The 18092-nt window shown below is 44.1% G+C and overlaps 1 protein-coding gene across 4 annotated transcripts in view; it reads left to right on the top strand.

Moving 5' to 3' along the window:
* Positions 1-18092, top strand: part of LOC143298490 (RING finger protein 150-like) — a 128417-nt gene that overhangs the window by 34848 nt on the left and 75477 nt on the right. For all 4 annotated transcript variants that reach the window (XR_013057394.1, XR_013057395.1, XR_013057396.1 and 1 more), the window contains one exon: positions 9009-9080. Coding sequence is in view for 1 of the 4 variants with exons in the window: in XM_076611304.1 (XP_076467419.1) it covers positions 9009-9080 (72 nt within the window). In the remaining 3 variants the exon portion in view is untranslated. The remainder of the gene's footprint in view (positions 1-9008; positions 9081-18092) is intronic.

Here is an 18092-nt window from a genome sequence, read left to right on the forward strand (position 1 = left end):
GATCAGGTGTGTGCTCACACACACAGACACACTGACACACGCACACAGATCTAATTCTCGATCTAAAATCACATTTGCTGCCAGCCCTCAAACTGGTGCACACAAACACACATGTAAACCACTTTGTCATACAAAGAAGTGGTACTGGGGCCCACATCATAAACTATACAAAACTCGGTACCGCCAACATCGTTTATGTGACTGGTTGAGTTCCACTCAGATCTGTTGAGAAATAATAAAATAAATAAGAGAGAGAGAGAGAGAGGAACAGTATCACCTTAGCTTTCTTGAAAGTTGCTCGACATTGTCTGCAGTAGTATCACAGAGTTCCAAAATATCGGCCATGCGAAAACGGAGGCGATTGTACAACCTAACATCGTTGTAAACTTTAAACTGATGTGTGTCGTCTCTGAATGTATGTTCTCGCCTGAAATTCAGACGAAGCGTAAGCACTCACACTTAGCCTAGGGGGTAGCAATCTCAAAGTTACGACAGATTTTTATGATCATTTTGCGGATAAGCACGCTTGTGCAACCCGAATTTAGTTAAGTTATTAATTTTTTAGATTTAAGCCAACCACAGCACTTTAAGTTCGCTCATGCAATCCTCCCAGAAGCCATCGCATAGTCGAGTCTGGCTGGTCATGTTGAAACTTTGTTTGCAAATGGTGACTGCATTGCAGTTTTCAAAGTTCTGGCTTGAGTTTGGTGTGTTTTCTTTTTATTTTACTCAATTGTTTAAACAAAGTGTGTCAATGTAATAATCCGTGTGTGTGTGTGTGTGTGTGTGTGAATGCAAAAAGTTTTTGAGTTGGCTCAAATTTGTTTGATTTGTTGTATGATGGCGATAGAGATGATGAAAACATGGAAAAGGGCTTGAGAAAATGACGTCACGCATTGTGGGACAGGATGCCATTTTGTTGGGCGTAACGGATGAAAACGAAACTACATGACGCGGTGCCAAACTACGAACGTCTCCACCAAGATACCGAGCATTGGTGCATTTTCGGCTGTACAAGCCAATGATACAATGCAGCTTCCAGAACCACTGGGTATCAATTATTAACGATTTCCCATAGTTGTTTCAACAGTAGAGGAAGCAGGTTGAAGAAGTCCCAGAACAAAGCTAGGAGGCAGCTATGCATGTATCGCACTATCCAGCGCACCACAGTGAAATTTACGTGTTTGTTCAAGACATTTCCGTGGAGATAACACTATGTTGTTAGCTACGAAATAAAGTGAATTCTCATTTGTTCTCCCCAAATAGGCTAGTTTTCATTACACATGTTGAAGCTTTGGTTTACACAAACTTTGATTGTGAATTCTGACCCGCATTCAGATTCTTCTTCTTCTTTGTTTGCCTCCCATTAGATGAGCAGCCCGGTGTCCTCAATGAAGGCTGCCGTCCGTTGCAGCTCCTCCAGGGTGCCGTACAGCTTGGCTTCCACTGCTGTCGGTGTTGGCCAGTACTTCCTCCTGGATGCTGCATGCGTCATGCAGTCTTGAAGGATGTGGTCAGTTGTCATTGGTCCCTCACCACAAGGGCACTCTCCACTTTGTCCAATGCCAAATTTTGTGTGCATGTGGTGGAGCAGGCGGTTGTGTCCAGTCCTCAGGCGGAAGAACTTGACCTGTTCCCGTCATTCTAGCAAATGGTATCTGTCTTCTGGGTTATATTTGGGGTGCTGGAGGCGCCACCTTATTCCTTGCTGTGCCTTGATGATTGTCTTGATTTCATCGTATGACACCAGTTTGTTGGCCTGCTCCTTCTGTGCACTGACTTTTGCCAGAATGTCTCCTTTTTCATTGCCTCTGATGCCACAGTGTGCTGGTACCCATTGTATCACCACTTTCTCCACTCTGGCACTCAGGGCGACAAGGGCTGAAGTGAGATGGTTCTGTTCTTTGCAGCGGGAGTTCTTGAGGGCTTGGAGCATGGAGAGAGCGTCTAAGAACACCACCACCTGCCCTGTTGTTCTTGTGGAGTTCTGCGAGACTGTTGTGGCTGCCTCACAGAAGGCTTCTCGCTCAGCTCGGAAGTTGGTGGAGTATTTTTCTGTTGGGATTGCAATTTCTTCATCTCTGTCTTTGTATCAGAGGAAGATTCCAGCTCCACCATCCCTCGTTGCTTTTGTGGCGGAGCCATCTGTAAAGACATGGGTCCAGTCTTCCTGGGGGTACTGGTTGCAGATGTACTCCATGGCCAGGGCCTTCCTTTGGGTGTCTGACTGTGTTCCTCTCTTCTCCAGTCTGGGAATGCTGGTGACGACTGTTGGGAATACCCACCTCTTCCAAGATGGGTGGGTGATATTTGCTGGGATAGGCTTTGCTTTGTGTTCCATCAAGACTGGGGTTTGTCTTTCAAGGCGTCTTGACTGGTGGATGAAGCTGCCTCTTTTCAGTCGGCTCTTGGTGGGTCTGCTCATTCTGTTGTTCATTGGATGGTTTTCAAGGCGTTTGAATTTTGCTGCCTGGATGAGGATCTTTGTGTCCCTTCTGTCCTCCAATGACTGTAGCCCAGTGGTCTCCTCCATCTTCAGAATTCAGCATTCAGATGAAGGCCCACAATTTGTTGGCTTATCATATCACTTCACTACAGGAATTAGCCTAAATAATAAAATCTTATCCAACAGTAACTTATTTTATGTATCTGTGTCTGTTAGTTTCATCAGTCTCAACCTGTGTCTCTTACTGTTAGTTCCATCAGTCACGACCCCAGTTCCCTTCTGATGAACAAAGGAGTGATGATTAATGTGGGCCTTGGTTGTTGCTTGTCTGTGTCATTGTAGATCTTGCTCAGTTAGGAAATTGGGAGCAAACTGCTTAACAACTGTTTCAAATAAAAACACAGAAAACTGAAACAAGACATGTCTTCAGATCAGTGTATAAGGTGAACATCAAACTGGATGTGTGCACACATGCACATGTACGTACACACACACACACACACACACACACACACACTGCATGATGTGCACACACACACACACACACATGGATGTGCACACAAACACACACAGTGACACACACACACACACTGACACACACACACACACACACTGATTTTCACACACACACACACACACACACACTGATTGACATGTGTGCACACACACAAAAATATACACACTGATTGACTGATGTGCGCGCGCGCGCACACACACACACACACACACACACACACTGCCATGCATATCTATATATTCAGAGAATCATACATACATTTTTACTATGAACAATTTGATTGAACTGAGCTGAAAAGGTGGGGTGGGGGGAAGAAAGAGAGAGAAAGTGTGGGTCTGAGTGTGTGTGTGTGTGTGTGCACATGTGTGTGATTGTGTGTGTGTGTGTGTGTGTGTGTGCATGCACGTGTTGATGTGTGTGAGAGAGAGAGAGAGAGGGAGAAAGAGAGAGAGAGATTAACTGCAAAGGTCAACAAAAAAGGTTTATGTTTGGAAATAAGCCTGCCTGTGATATGAAGTCTCACCCCGCTGGGCCCCATCTCTTCACCTTGGGCACAGCAGAGTGAAAATAATAGAAAACACCTGACACAAAAGAGTAAAGAATAGAGAGGAAATATTGAAAAGTTGAAATTTTACTAATGATATCCCAGTTATGTGGTTTTCCTGACAGTATTACAGTTTTTACTGTCTTCTCTGCTGCAAGGGAAGAGGCGCCTCTTATCACCAGATGCTGATTATGACTTTAATGAGACTGTGTCTACAATCATGTATGCCGCATCAATTTGTGGAATCCTTTTGGTAACAAGTAGCAGTAACAGTTGATTGCTTTGAAGTTTTCATGAAAAGACCATCTAATCTTCATGCATGAGACATGACGGATTCTCATTACAAACACAAATCATACAGTATGTAGGTATAATACCAAAAGGTTTTACATCATTCATTTCAAAAGGCTGGTGAGGGTGAACAATTGACTTGAAAGCACGTAACAGAGGGAAGTGAATTAAAAAAAACACACACCAAAAAACCTTTTGCTTGAGGATCTTTTCTTGCTGTCTGGATTAAATATTGGAGAAAATGTGGGACTATAATGTGTGCTGAAGTGAAAATTCCATCCTTACCAAAGGCAAATGTCAGATACATACAAAAGGCAAAGAACATACATGAAAACTTGCCCACTTTAGAATGTATACAAAAAGAGTAAATGGAAACCTGGGGGGAAAACCGCATCTTATCCATATCAGATGCTGAGGTGAAATTATGTGAAATTTGCCCTGTACTCTCTCTCTCTCTCTCTCTGTGTGTGCAGTGTCAGTTTGTGTGTTTTGTGCTGTGATAGTGTGAGTGTATATATGTGTGTTTGAGCTGTTGGCTCACATAGCTTGAAACCAACCTCCCCACCCAACACATACATAAGTCACACAAACATGCACACACACACACATACTCTTGTCTCTCTAACACAACACACACACACAATGGAACACGTTCACAAACTCAAACAAAGCACACAGTGAATCGTTCACACTAACACTAACACACACACTAAGAAACTAGACACAGTGATACACCACTCAGAAACACACACACACACACACTCACAAGACCTGATCTGAATTTTTAGATCAGTGCATACATGTGCACACACTGACAGAACGTGCGTGCGCACATACTTTTTTCCATCTTGGTGAACTGGCGTAAAATGAAGAATACACACACACACACACACACACACACACACACACACACACAGAGCGAAAGTGACACATGCAGGCACAATCACTCTTAACTGAATCGTACTAGTTGAAGCTATTCACAAAGCTAAGTTTATCGATGTATGGACATCTTGCCTGAAGATCAAGCTTGTCATTGTTCTTCCTATTTTCCTTTCTTTTCCATTTGTTAATCGATCTAGAGCCACAAGATGTTCAAGCAAGTCGGATCGTGGAATCATCAAAAATGCTGTTGAAGCGGCCCGATATGAAGGGAAATAACTCTGACAATCATAGTTTCGTGATGTAATCGCTTGTTCCCAATAACACAAAACTAATGTTGTCGTTGATCAGCAGATGTGATTCATACGAATTATCCTGCCAACTAAGTAAGAATAACATATGAGCAAAGGGGAAAAACAATTTAGACCAAAAATTTGTCCCCAAAGTGTTGCAAGTATGCAAGTTTAGGTAATAGAAAATCCATAATTTGAAGTTTACTTTAAGAAGAATAGAAAGCCCTAAAATCTAACAATATGTCTTTGAAGAATATCTGTATTATTTTCTGTTGTTAAAGCAAGCTTTCAATTTGTCTTTTCATAATTTCACTACTATCACATAACAAAATGTTACAATATCCAAAAGTAAAATACAAACAAGAGGTGTCTTTTTGTTTTGGAAAATTCCATTTTCTTGCAGATGTATATAATCAATACATTTAACAAAAATGAGACAGAAAACAGTTGCCAATACACTGCTAATGAAAACTGAAAAGCTGAACTATTTTAAAAACATTGTTAGCAGATATGAAGTCAGACTGATCCCAGTGTATAATGAAATAAGTAAACAAACCACACAGGTTAACATGTGAGACAGTTAAAAAGATAAAGAAATTCATACGCCGGAAATAATTGAAAATGGGCGTTTTGCTTTACTTTTTATTGTATTATACTACTCTTTGTCATAACAGATTTCCCTGTGTTAAATTAGGGCTGCTCACCCCAGGGAGAGCACATTGCTACAGGCGATGCCTGCAAGTATATTTGCTGTCTCTTGTTGAAGTGGATTTTTCTACAGAATTTTGACAGAGACAATCCTTTTGTTGCCGTGGGTTCTTTTACGTGTGCCAAGTGCATACCACATACGGACCTCAGTTTATTGTCTCAACTGACTGATTCACATCCAAACTGCCACTAAGGTCGAGTGGAAGGTAGAAGATACAGGTAAATGTGGGATTCGGTACCATGCGTTCATATTCTCTCTCTTCCAAGGTGGATGCGTTACTACTTGGCCATCACTCTATACTGTGAATAGGACTCGGTGACAACTGTTTAGGTGCAGCTTGAAATGTGTTATTTTCAATGTAAGTTTTGAACATGTAGAAGTGTATCGGTGATCCTATATTGCTTAGATATCAGTGTAGAATGTTCTAGAGTATGAAAGTAAATTCACAACAAACACTTAACAAAAACCACAACATTTTTTGCATACAGATTTGAAAAACAACAACAATGTGTTGATATTTGAAACGATGTGGGGATAGGAACAGTGTCAGCTGTTGATTGACAGAAAGTTATGTTGTATTTAAATGTTTACGGTGATTTCTTCATAACAAAAGCTGTTCCATGAAGTTATGAACCAATATTTGATATTGAATTGTAAAATGAAAGCTCTGAACTGGTCTGACCAAATTTTTGCAAGATGATAATCATAATTCCTGATTTTACATGTGAACTGAATCATAGTCTACTGTCACAGAATGATTATTTGGATTCCTAGTTGGTAACTTCACTCATTAAGCTGCAAAATGCAAATCATTTGTGTGAAGTTGGGAAGAATTTACTTTTTGTGATTGATAAGTCTGATATAGGTATAGCAACAACTTCTTACATAATCTGAAGAAAACACGAAAACTATTTCAAAATCAGTTAAAATTCAAGAAAAAACAAAGAAATATATACAGTTGGCTTAACATCATGTCTTGTGAAATTTCCTTCCGTGCTTCACCTACTGAAAATGAGAAAAAAAGTCAAACTATTTTATGATTAACCTGCACGTTTTCATTTGTGTTTTTTGTTTTAACAAATAATTATGATGTTTGTAATGTCTCAAGCATGCAGGGGTCCTCTCAGAATTATAAAAACAATGTCACCAGAAGTTTATTTTAGCATTCAAGGTCAGTGATGAACCAAGCAATTCAACTGAATGCAGTCTCATTGTTACAGCTCGTTTCTAAGATTAAAGCTAGCAAAACTCATTCGGTCATGATGCAACTAACTTTTGCTTTTGACCAATGCCTTTGTGCATGTTGCACTCATGAACTTCTGATACAGGGAAAAGGAAGTCCTCGAAAGAGCATGAAACTTAAACAGAAATGAGACTGATTTACTTCTTTTTTTTTCATAGCACTATCTGTTAAAACATTTTAACTCTGTTTTCACCCCATCCCCACACCCCCCTCCCCCCAAAAGGAAATATTTCAACTGAAATTTTTTGACATTTTCTTGCAAATTGTCAAGCATTATTATGTGATTTTGCTCTGGACAGTTTCATTGCAAAACATATCCCATGGTGTTAACATGTTAATCATATGCAAACTTTGTGTTATCACTTGAAAATTAGGTAAGGTCAAAGTTCATGACAAGTTACGATTATCTAATGATTTATTACAAGCATGATAGCAACTTATAAATGCATTGGCAATGATTGTTCATGTTTTTGCACCTGAGTCTTGTGTAATCAGATTACTGCTCAGTAACAGTATGCAATCAATTTAGTTAGTACACCATTGACTTGGCAGTAGTCTGCGCGATTCTGGACAGGACCTCTGGTTTCGAACCCTCGTCTGACACAATGGCACCCAAGTATTTGAAGGAGGAGACTTCTTCCAGTTTTTCACCGTTTACGTGCAAGTTGGACGTTACGCCTTGGCTGTTGTTGGTCATAACCTTGGTCTTCTCGGCACTGATCTCCATGCCGTAGGCTGATGATGTCTTGTCAAGTTTGTGCACGAGTTCTTCTAGTTCTTTCTCTTCTCCTGCCAGGCCATCAATGTCATCGGCAAAGCGCAGGTTGGTGATGACTCTGCCTCCAATGCTGACAGTTCCCACATGATCTTCCAGGGCGTCAGTCATGATCCTTTCAAGAAGGAAGGACAAAAAGATCTCCCTCTCGTCCAAAATCAGACTAATGCGCTCCCTCATCTTCTCAATATTTCTATACGCTTGCGAATCCTGGACCCTCACTGCAGAACTCCAGAGAAGAATCCAGGCCCTGGAAATGAGATGCTTCCGCAAGATCCTGAACATTACATACAAAGACCACATCACAAATGAGGAAGTGAAAAGAAGAGTCCAAAACGCCATTGGCCCATTCAAAGACCTGCTAACCACAGTGAAGGAACACAAGCTCCGCTGGTATGGACACGTCACACGATCAGACGGCCTAGCCAAGACCATCCTGCAGGGTACCGTACAAGGAAGGAGGAAGAGAGGCAGACAGAGAAAGCGGTGGGAGGACAACATCAAAGAGTGGACGGGCCTGCCATTTGCCACAACTCAAAGGGCCGCTGAGGACCGAGGCAGGTGGCGCAAGCTGACCAGGCAGTCATCCATGGTGCCCCAGTCAAGGGATAGATGAGATGAGATGAGATGACTTGGCACAAAAATTCAGTCTGTCTGTTCATGTTTTGATAAAAATTTTCCTCTAAATCACCTAGTCTGGCAGGAAAAAAGAGACATTATCAAGTGTAAGTTTTTCATTCCTGGACCCAAACCAACCATTTGAATTTTTTTTTTGTCACAGAATGCCAAAATGCTTTAATTATGAGCTCAGTTTATTCCATGAATTATATTATCTTCAGTCTGTTTTAGATGTTTGATACCTTCACGCCACCCCACCCCATCTCCCATCCTTCTTGATTTTTAAAAATTTTTTTAAGATATATATCTTTTTATATAATACATATTACTTTTTACTATCTTTGATATATCCTCTTTTGGGGGATAGTTTATACCACGGCTAATACTAGTAAGTGAATGATCTTTTAGTAACTGAATTATGTCAACAATCTCTGTTGATATTTAGACTATGACCTGTCGTATGGCTTGAGAACATTGCTTTATCCCTACCATGTAGCCAGCAAATCCAAGCTTGTTTACTGTTCATTTCTATTTCTTCCTCTATATAAGTGTATTATGTGAAAAATACGTGGTCTTTGTGATTGTATTTTGTGAAAATGAATTATCTGTTTTGAGGCAAGACAGTGTGTAAGCTTCTTTGAAATACTGTGAGTACAGGAGTACACAATCCAGTGTTTTGCTTGTTTCTTTCAGAGACGTCTAACCAGTGCAGCAAAAAAGGCGATTGGTAAAATTCCACAGAAAACGGTGAAAAATGGAGACAAGGTAAGTGATCAGTCAGATGACATGTGAATTAAATCAAGACTATATGAACTTCTGAGGTTCATTCTGTAGTGCAATAATACTACAAATTTCTAGTAATTTCATGCTGTAATAGGGAGTTAGTGAAGAGAAAAAGAAAATTGCAGGGTGGTGTGTGTGTGTGTGTGTTGTGTCAATTCAAGAATTCAAGAACCTTTCGTGAACGTTCTTTCCTTTTTGCTGCTCCTCATATCTGGAATAACCTTTTTCATCATATCTGTGCGTCTGATTCTATTTCTGCCTTTCACTTTTCACTAAAAAAACCTCATCTTTTTAAAACCTATCTATAAACACTGTCAGCTTCCTTCTTCTCGAACACCATCCATGTCGGCTCACTTTGGATGCATGATGAATGATAGAGGGAGAGTGGGGGGCAGGGGAGGGAAGGATTTTGTGAAAGAGTGGTCATGAATGATTCAGTAATTTGTAACTTTTTGTTTTATGTAAAGCGCCCTGAGCTCTTAAGAGAAATGGTGCAAAATGAATGTACATTCTTCTTCTTATTATTACTATTATTATAATGCCTGCACATGTGTGTGTGTGTGTGTGTGTATGTGTGTGTGTGTGTGTCCATGAATGTGTGTACATCATATTAAAAAAAAAAAGTTCCTTACTATGCCAGATGTTGAAAGAAAAAAAAAAGTAATTGCAGAATCTGTTCCAGAAATTATCACCATCTGTCAGTTCTGTCTTCATGTGTAATTGATCTCAGAATTATGCATATACGAGAATCATCCACTGAGCACAAAATTTATTGAAATAAAAGTAATCACTATTTTTTTTTTTTTTATATTCTAGGCATTAAACATCAAACAACCTTTAAGATTTTAATATTTTGTAGCAGTTACTGAGTTAGAGTGGTGTTTAACCTGATAATTATATGTTTAATTACACATACTTTACCGTGACCCAACTAGTGCAGACTCCGGCAGGAGTCTGACATTCTTGTCCTGTGCAAACTACTATCCGCCAAAGTGGAGAAAATGAAAGCAACTACGGCCGGTAACCTCCCGGAAGTAGGTAACCTCTCCTTTGTCCTGCTGGCTAGAGCCCTCTTTTTCCAGCAGCCATCATGACTCCTGTTCCTGTGCTCTTCATACTGCTAATATTTTTTTTCGTATTTTCTGCCTGTCTGTCGATTCTCTGGCGTTCTTGTTTTTTGTCAAATTATGTCTCCAACCAGGTCACATAATTATGTAGCTCGATTGGGCAGTCATGCTAAAATTAAGGCGCGATCGCAATTGATTCGCTGATAATCTGGGCCCTCTACTCCTGGCCCTCTCAACAGCACCAACCCGCCGCCTCCTCCACTTCCTCCGCTCCCTCCGGTTGACTCCAGACCTCCACCACCTCCTACACCTCCTCTGGTGACTTCCGGAGGTTTGTTGCCACACACTCAGGTCAGTGTTGCCTTTCATGTCAATTTTATCGATCTGCGTACGCACTCGACGTGATCCGCGTTTTCTCGGCAGTGTACGAGTCGACCTCCTCTATCTCTTTACCCATACCCACAGTTGCACCAATGGAATGTAGCGGCCGTGACATCAGATCACGCGACCCCCCACGTGGCATGCCTCGACCATCTCGGGTCCAATGGCGACTGAGGCGTGTAGGGATGCCCTCGCCTGGTGTAGGGAGGAACATGGACCACTAGGGGACATGCTCGCCCATACGCGTGCACCCCTCTCCTTGTCTGGAGCACCCGATCCAAGGGAGGCAACCCCTGCTTTGGCACCCTTGCCGGTGACCGCCGCAATTATTTCCCTTGCATCGGCACTGCTCCTTGCCTACAGTGCGGGTGCGTGCATGGTCCCACCAAGCTATGCGGTGATGACCCCATCTGCTACACCGCCGATTGCTGCTGTTTCCCTTCCACTAATGGCATCTCAGCAAACTGCTCAACCAAACAATCAGCAACTCATTGCTAACTTGCTGCAGCAATTATGCACCACTCTGCTTCCCTGCACCGCCCCTCGCCCACAGAGCAGGTACGTGCACGGCCCATTGAACTTCGGCAGTGCTGGATTCTTCTGCCCCATCGCCTAACTCTGCTGTTACCCAGACTAATATCGGCACTTCCACGTTGGAGTGCCTCTTGATAACTCGATCCTGCCTCTCGGCAGTGCTCGGGCCGTTCTTGTCTATCCCTTTATCCGTCAACACACAACAGCTGAACGTCGGTCCTCTCGCAGGAGCTATTCGCAAGGTTGGACCGCCGTTCAGCTACAGGGGGATGCACATCCCACGGCAAGCCGACAGACTTGTCACCCCCTCGTCCACGACGCCCATAACACTGGATTACGGCACCGTTGATGGCGACCGATTCGGGTTGGGATGCCCACGGCACTAAGGGACATTATAATTATTCCCCTTGCAGCCGTTTTCACCTGTGTCGGTTACAGTGGCATCGAACCATGGACTCTCACACGCAGCATGACACTCCTCTCTCTACAGTGAGGACACATCGCACCAGGGGATATGTGCTCTAAAGACACCATTCTTTTCGACGATTATCGGTGCCAAGGGAGGCAACTCCGCATTTGTAACCTAGGCGGTTGACGCTGTAGTTACTTTCGCCAACACAGCACGTCACTCCTGCCCCCCCGTGCTGTCCACCAACAATGTTTTTTCAGTTTCTCATTGGGTCCTGATGCCCATTCATGGACTTTACACAACTTTGCATAGCAACTGCATCTTTCTTGCTGTTTCTCAGGCTATTGGCCACTGAACTTTGGTGTTCTTCATCCCCCACATACTTGGGGTTAGGGGGTGCATGGGAGGGGTAGTACGTCTAGAGGGGGGGCTTGTCACGCTCTTCCGGGAGTGGATCGTCCTCTGTTGGTCCTCACCGGCACCCAGCTCTCACCTATGGGTCCTAGAAGCTGCTAGCATGCGGCAGTGCCCAACCCCCGGGCAACGGCTTTGACAGGCTGGCTAAACTAGGTGAGGGTAGCCATTGGGTCTCAAACCCTCGGTGAGTTAGGGCTTGTCTACCCAAGCATGTGAAGACTGGATCCGGCGGACTCTGCGGAAGAAACCTTATGGTTCAACGGAGAGGAAGGCGGTTGCAGCAGAGCACTGTGGAGAGCTGAGGGCAGGATGAGGCACATAGGACATCCTGGTCATCCACTGCATCCGTTTCCATCTCCAGTCGTCTTGACCTCGTCTTGCCACTGGATACAGACAGTCTCGGACAAGAGAGTGGGGTCGAGGGTGCACAACTCCTCCTCACTATAAACAAAGTCATTGCGCAAGTCATCAGTCATCCTTCATCCCATACCATCTTTTTCCCCAAGCCCTGTGGTGACAGGCGAGCGACGAAGTGACAGTTGTGGGTACACTGGCAGTTGTAGCCGCGGACCTGCACACAGGCGGCTCAGGCCATAGGGTCGTTTTTCACCGACTGGAGCAGCGGTGGAGATCGGCAGCCCCCTGAGCGACTGAGCAGCCCTCTTCAGGACAGCACTGCTCACCCCCATGGCTTGAGGAAGGGGCTAGAAAAGGTGCCCTAAACATTGCCTGCTCCACACCACCCTAGTCAGCATACCGCGGCTGACGGGGACCCTACTCAAGCGGTCGACACACAAAGGAAAGAAAGAAGAAAACAAGGAGCACCCCATTGACCATTGCCACATGGAACGTGCGTACACTTCTGGACAGAGGCGACTCGGCCAGACCACAGAGACGCACAGCACTCATTGCGAGTGAATTAGCCAGGTACAACATCGACATCGCTGCCTTAAGAGAGACCAGACTGGCAGAAGAATGCGAACTTTGTGAGTGAGGCGCAGGCTACACCTTCTTTTGGAGTGGTCGCGGACCTGAGGAGAGACGTGAGGCTGGAGTTGGCTTTGCAGTGAAGACAACCCTCGTTGGCAAGCTGGCTGGCCCCCCGAAAGGAGTGAATGATCGCCTGATGATGATGAAACTCCCTAGATGCAATGGGAAGAAGTTTACCACCATTGTCAGTGCCTACGCGCCCACCATGACCAATCAGGATGAGACCAAGGACAAGTTCTACGAGGACCTGAACGCTGTCATCACCACTTCCCAGCACAGACAAGCTCATCATTCTTGGTTACTTTAACGTGAGAGTTGGTTGTGACGTCATCTCCTGGGAAGGCGTGATTGGGAAGCATGGGGTTGGTAACTGTAACAGCAATGGCCAACTACTTCTCCAGACATGTACCGAGCACGACCTTCTTATCACAAACACCATCTTCTGCCTCCCTACCCATAACAGGATGTCGTGGATGCATCCTCGCTCTGGGCATTGGCATCTCATCGACTTTGTTATTACCTTATCGTCTCCAAGCTCAACCTCCGCATCCAGCCCAAGAGACGGCCTCAGGGCATGAAAGCACCCAAACGCCTGAATGTCAACAAGCTGGAGCTAGGCAACATCAAGCAGAGCTTTGCTGACACCCTGGAAGAACGCCTTGAGTCCACCGTGCTGGACAACCAGAATGTGGAGGCAGCATGGAGCGCACTGCATGAGACGGTGTACAACACTGCCATGGAGTGCTTGGGGCCTTCTGTCAGGAAGCACAAAGACTGGTTTGATGAGAACTGCACTGAGATCAAGCAGCTGCTAGAAGACAAACGCCAAGCCTACAGAACCCCCATTGAAGATCCCAAGTCACAGTCAAAGAAAGATATACTGAAGAGCGCATGCAGCACCATCCAGCTGAAGCTGCGGCAGATGCAGGATTCCTGGTTGAGCAACAAAGCTGATGAGATCCAGGGCTTTGCAGACAGGAACGACACGAAGAACTTCTATAACGGCCTGAAAGAAGTCTACGGTCCCACCACCTCCGAATCTGCTCCACTCCTCAGTGCTGATGGTTCTACCCTGATCACTGATAAGCACGGAATCCTTGAGATATGGGCTGAATGCTTTGACAGCGTACTGAACCGCCCTTCCACCATCAATGATGAAGCCATCGACCGACTCCCCCAGGTGCCAGTCAGTGAGTCGTTGGATGCCATTCCAACTTTGGAGGAGACCCAGAAAGCTATCCGTCTGCTATCCAGTGGCAAAGCCCCTGGCTCAGACTCCATTCCAGCTGAGGTCTACAAAGAATGTGGTATGGCGCTGACTGAGAAGCTTCATCAGCTGTTCCAGCTCATCTGGCAGCATGAGGCAGTTCCACAGGACTTCAAAGACGCTTCCATCATACACCTGTACAAGCGCAAAGGAAACTGTCAGGCCTGTGACAACCATCGTGGAATATCCCTGCTGTCTGTCGCAGGCAAGACTCTGGCCAGAGTGCTACTCAACCATCTCATAGCGCACCTTGAGCAAGGTCTCCTACCAGAGAGCCAGTGTGGCTTCCGGAAAGAACGCGGGACTATCGACATGGTGTTTGCTGCCAGGCAGTTCCAGGAGAAGTGTCAGGAACAGAACGCTGACCTTTACTCCACCTATGTCGATCTGACCAAGGCCTTCAGTACTGTTAGCAGAGATGGCCTTTGGAGAATCATGGCGAAGTATGGATGTCCCAGAAAGTTCATCACCATCATACGGCAACTACACGATGGGATGCTGGCTCAAGTCCAAGACAACGGAGAGACTTCAGAACCATTCCCTGTCTCCAATGGAGTCAAGCAAGGGTGTGTTCTTGCCCCCACCCTGTTCAGTCTCATGTTTTCAGCCATGCTGACAGATGCCTTCAGAGACGCTGACGTAGGCATTGGCATCAGGTACCGCACAGATGGCTCACTCTTCAACCTCAGGATGCTTCAAGCAAAAACCAAGGTGAGGACAGACACGGTTTGCTGATGACTGTGCTCTCAACGCTGCCTCCGAAGCTGACATGCAACACAGTGTCGACAAGTTCTCTGCTGCCTGTGACAACTTTGGCCTCACAATCAGCACAAAGAAGACTGAGGTGATGCACCAGCCAGCTCCAGGAAAGCCTTATGTTGAACCAAACATCTTCATCAATGGGTAACGACTGAACGCGGTGGACAAGTTCACATACCTGGGCAGTACACTCTCTCGCACAGTTGTCATCGACGACGAGGTGAATGCCAGACTCACCAAAGCCAGCGCTTCCACACCACCAGCCTCAGAAAACTTATCAGCATAAAGTGGCAAGAGAAGATCCCTGACACAGAGGTGCTCACTTGTGCAAACTTGCCCAGCATCTACACCATCTTGATGCAGGCCCAGCTGCGCTGGGCAGGCCATGTAGTTTGCATGCCAAACCACCAGCTCCCCAAGAAACTGCTGCACAGCGAACTCCAGCATGGCAAGCGCTCCCATGGAGGCCAAAAGAAGCGCTTCAAAGACACTCTGAAAGCTTCTCTGAAGGCCTTCAATATCAGGCACGACACATGGGAGCTGAATGCAATGGACAGACCAAAGTGGCATTCAGCTGTCCACAAAGGCGTCAAATCCTGTGAGGCCAACAGAATCGCTGTAGCAGAGCAACGCAGACAGGCCAGGAAAAGCAGTGCCAGCAAGTCCCCAACAGTCGCCACCATCCCCTGTCCACAGTGCGTCAGAATCTTCCGGGCATGGATTGGCCTGACCAGTCATCTGCCTACCCACAGAGCCCAACCCACCCACCTCCAGGATGACTAGATGGTCCTCGTTGATCCCGACGGACAAACCACACACACACTTGCACACAGTCCTCTGCAGGCAACCATCCCTATTACCATTCTCTTCTGGTTATACACAATAACAGGAAATAAATCAAAATATTTCCCCATCTATTATTTTTGATTTATTATCAAAAAAAAAAAAAAAGAAAGAAAAAAGAAAAAAAAAGTATATATATATATATATATATATATATTTGGAGGGAGAGAGATAGAGATATAGATATATATATATACAATATCTTGCTACATTTATACACATTTCTATTTACACTTATAGATGTATACTTATCCCTCGGTATACACATGTGTGTGCGCTTATAGGATAGGTTCATACGACTTTCATATTAACCCTTTCGCTGCCAGGAAAATAAGATTGTAATGAAATCTATTTGCCAGGTTTTTTTTCACAAAAAACGGGTATAAATTTTAAAAAAATTCTGTGCTCTTTGTTATTGGAGAAAGACCCATAAAAGTATACATTTTCTGAAAGGGAAATGAATAAAGAATACAAAACACATGATGTTTTCCCATTTTATATATTTTAAGTGACATGCTGTTGTTTTGAAATCAGTGGTTTGTTTTCTGTCACATTTTCAACTTGTTCATTACAAACATTAGTCAGGTAATTTGCACAAAAATATTATTTTCTGGACAAATGGACATCTGCACACACAAAATCATACTAGAACAACCACAATATAAAAAAACTGAAAAAGAAATAGATGCATTGTGACTTCTGCAAGTGATAATATGGATGTGAGGCCACGCCCCCTCAGTCTCCACCCCCCTCCTCTTCACCCCTCTCACAGGGTCACTTCATCCAGTTCTCATCAGACCGCGTTGGCTGAGTGCCAAGAAAATAGCTCATACGGTGTCCTGCTAAAAATTCGGTGACCTGTCGTCTGCTAGTGTTGAACAGCCGGCATCACTCACTGATAGTCGCATCTTGGCCACTCTCTTGATTGCTCCCTTTATTTTCTATCAAATCGTCCTATAAATGTTCACCACTGTCTTCTCCTTCGAATTTATGCTCCAATTCTTTCTGAGCATCAGCTAAAGAAAGTAATCTTGGTTGATTTAGTTTGCCTTGAGCGCATGTCTTGAGCAGAGAGTCAGTCCGACATTTTGTTGAGCGAGCGAGGAGAGGAGCCAGGCAAAGACTGCAGCCAGTAACCCAACCAAAACATTCAAATAAAGGACTGCCTTATGACGCAGATGGTGTTTCTAGCTATGAATAGAATCTAGAATGATTCCCCAAGCTAAAGCTACCAGCATTTTTGTCAGCGAACTGAATGCAAAGCAGGGAAAAGTCAGAATATTTCGATGACGAGTTATCTCGTCATTGTGGCAGCGAAGCATACATGCTTTCCATGACGAGTTATCTCATCATGCAGGCAGCCTAGGGGTTAACATGTACAATTTTATTTGTATCTCTATTCACTGACATCTGTTCATTGAGATTCCCTACATAGCAATACAGACACACTTGCAATTGCATCATTCTGTTCACATGCCAGGGTTCGTCATTAACATTTATTCACATGAGCGCCTGCGCTCTAGTTTCAGAATTTTGATGAGCGCAAACTGAAAACTAAGAGCGCACACTAAAAACATAGAGCAACAAGTCTCAAACATAAATTCATTTTCTCACCTTTAATTCTTGTTTACATCAATTCCTCTTCGATACTTGAGTCACTTAATCCATTCTTCTCACTCTCACTCTCACTTTCCGGCTTCTCAGTTTTCTGACGCTTTTGAAAGTTTGGCCTTCTCTTCCTTGGACCACACTTCACTAGGCCTACTTCCGGTTGAACTAACAAAACGTAAACAGACGGCTTTCAAACTTCGGTAAATGCAAAACGATCGCGCTTTTGACTCTTGTTTGTGATGGACAATGGAATAACAATTTAGATACAGTAGTGTATGCTTATGTCTTTTCAAAATCAAGAGCGCAAGCGCTCTGAGTCAAGGAATTTTCCAGAGCGCAATTTGTTTTTTCAGAGCGTTCCGCTCAGCGCTCCCGTTAGTGACGAACCCTGCATGCCCAGATCTCTCTATGTCTACATACTGGCACTTTATTCATATGCGTATGTACATCTCTTATATATAGGTGCATACACAGATTCCTTCCCAATACAGATTATGCACACTTGCCCATTTACTTGGGTATGTCTGTGCACGCTACACGTTTGCTTATACAGCCGCTTATTTCTCGTGACTCAATTTCTTGTCATGTCATTGGCATATTCCTCACACTATCACTTGAGTTATTGGAAGTTTATAATCCCATTGCACATATATGTATTCATTTTCATAAATTCATCCCTACCTTGCTTTCGGAGGACGACTGCACTCACAGACAAA

The sequence above is a fragment of the Babylonia areolata genome, chromosome 24 (genome assembly GCF_041734735.1).
Source record: "Babylonia areolata isolate BAREFJ2019XMU chromosome 24, ASM4173473v1, whole genome shotgun sequence".
NCBI lineage: Eukaryota > Metazoa > Mollusca > Gastropoda > Neogastropoda > Buccinidae > Babylonia > Babylonia areolata.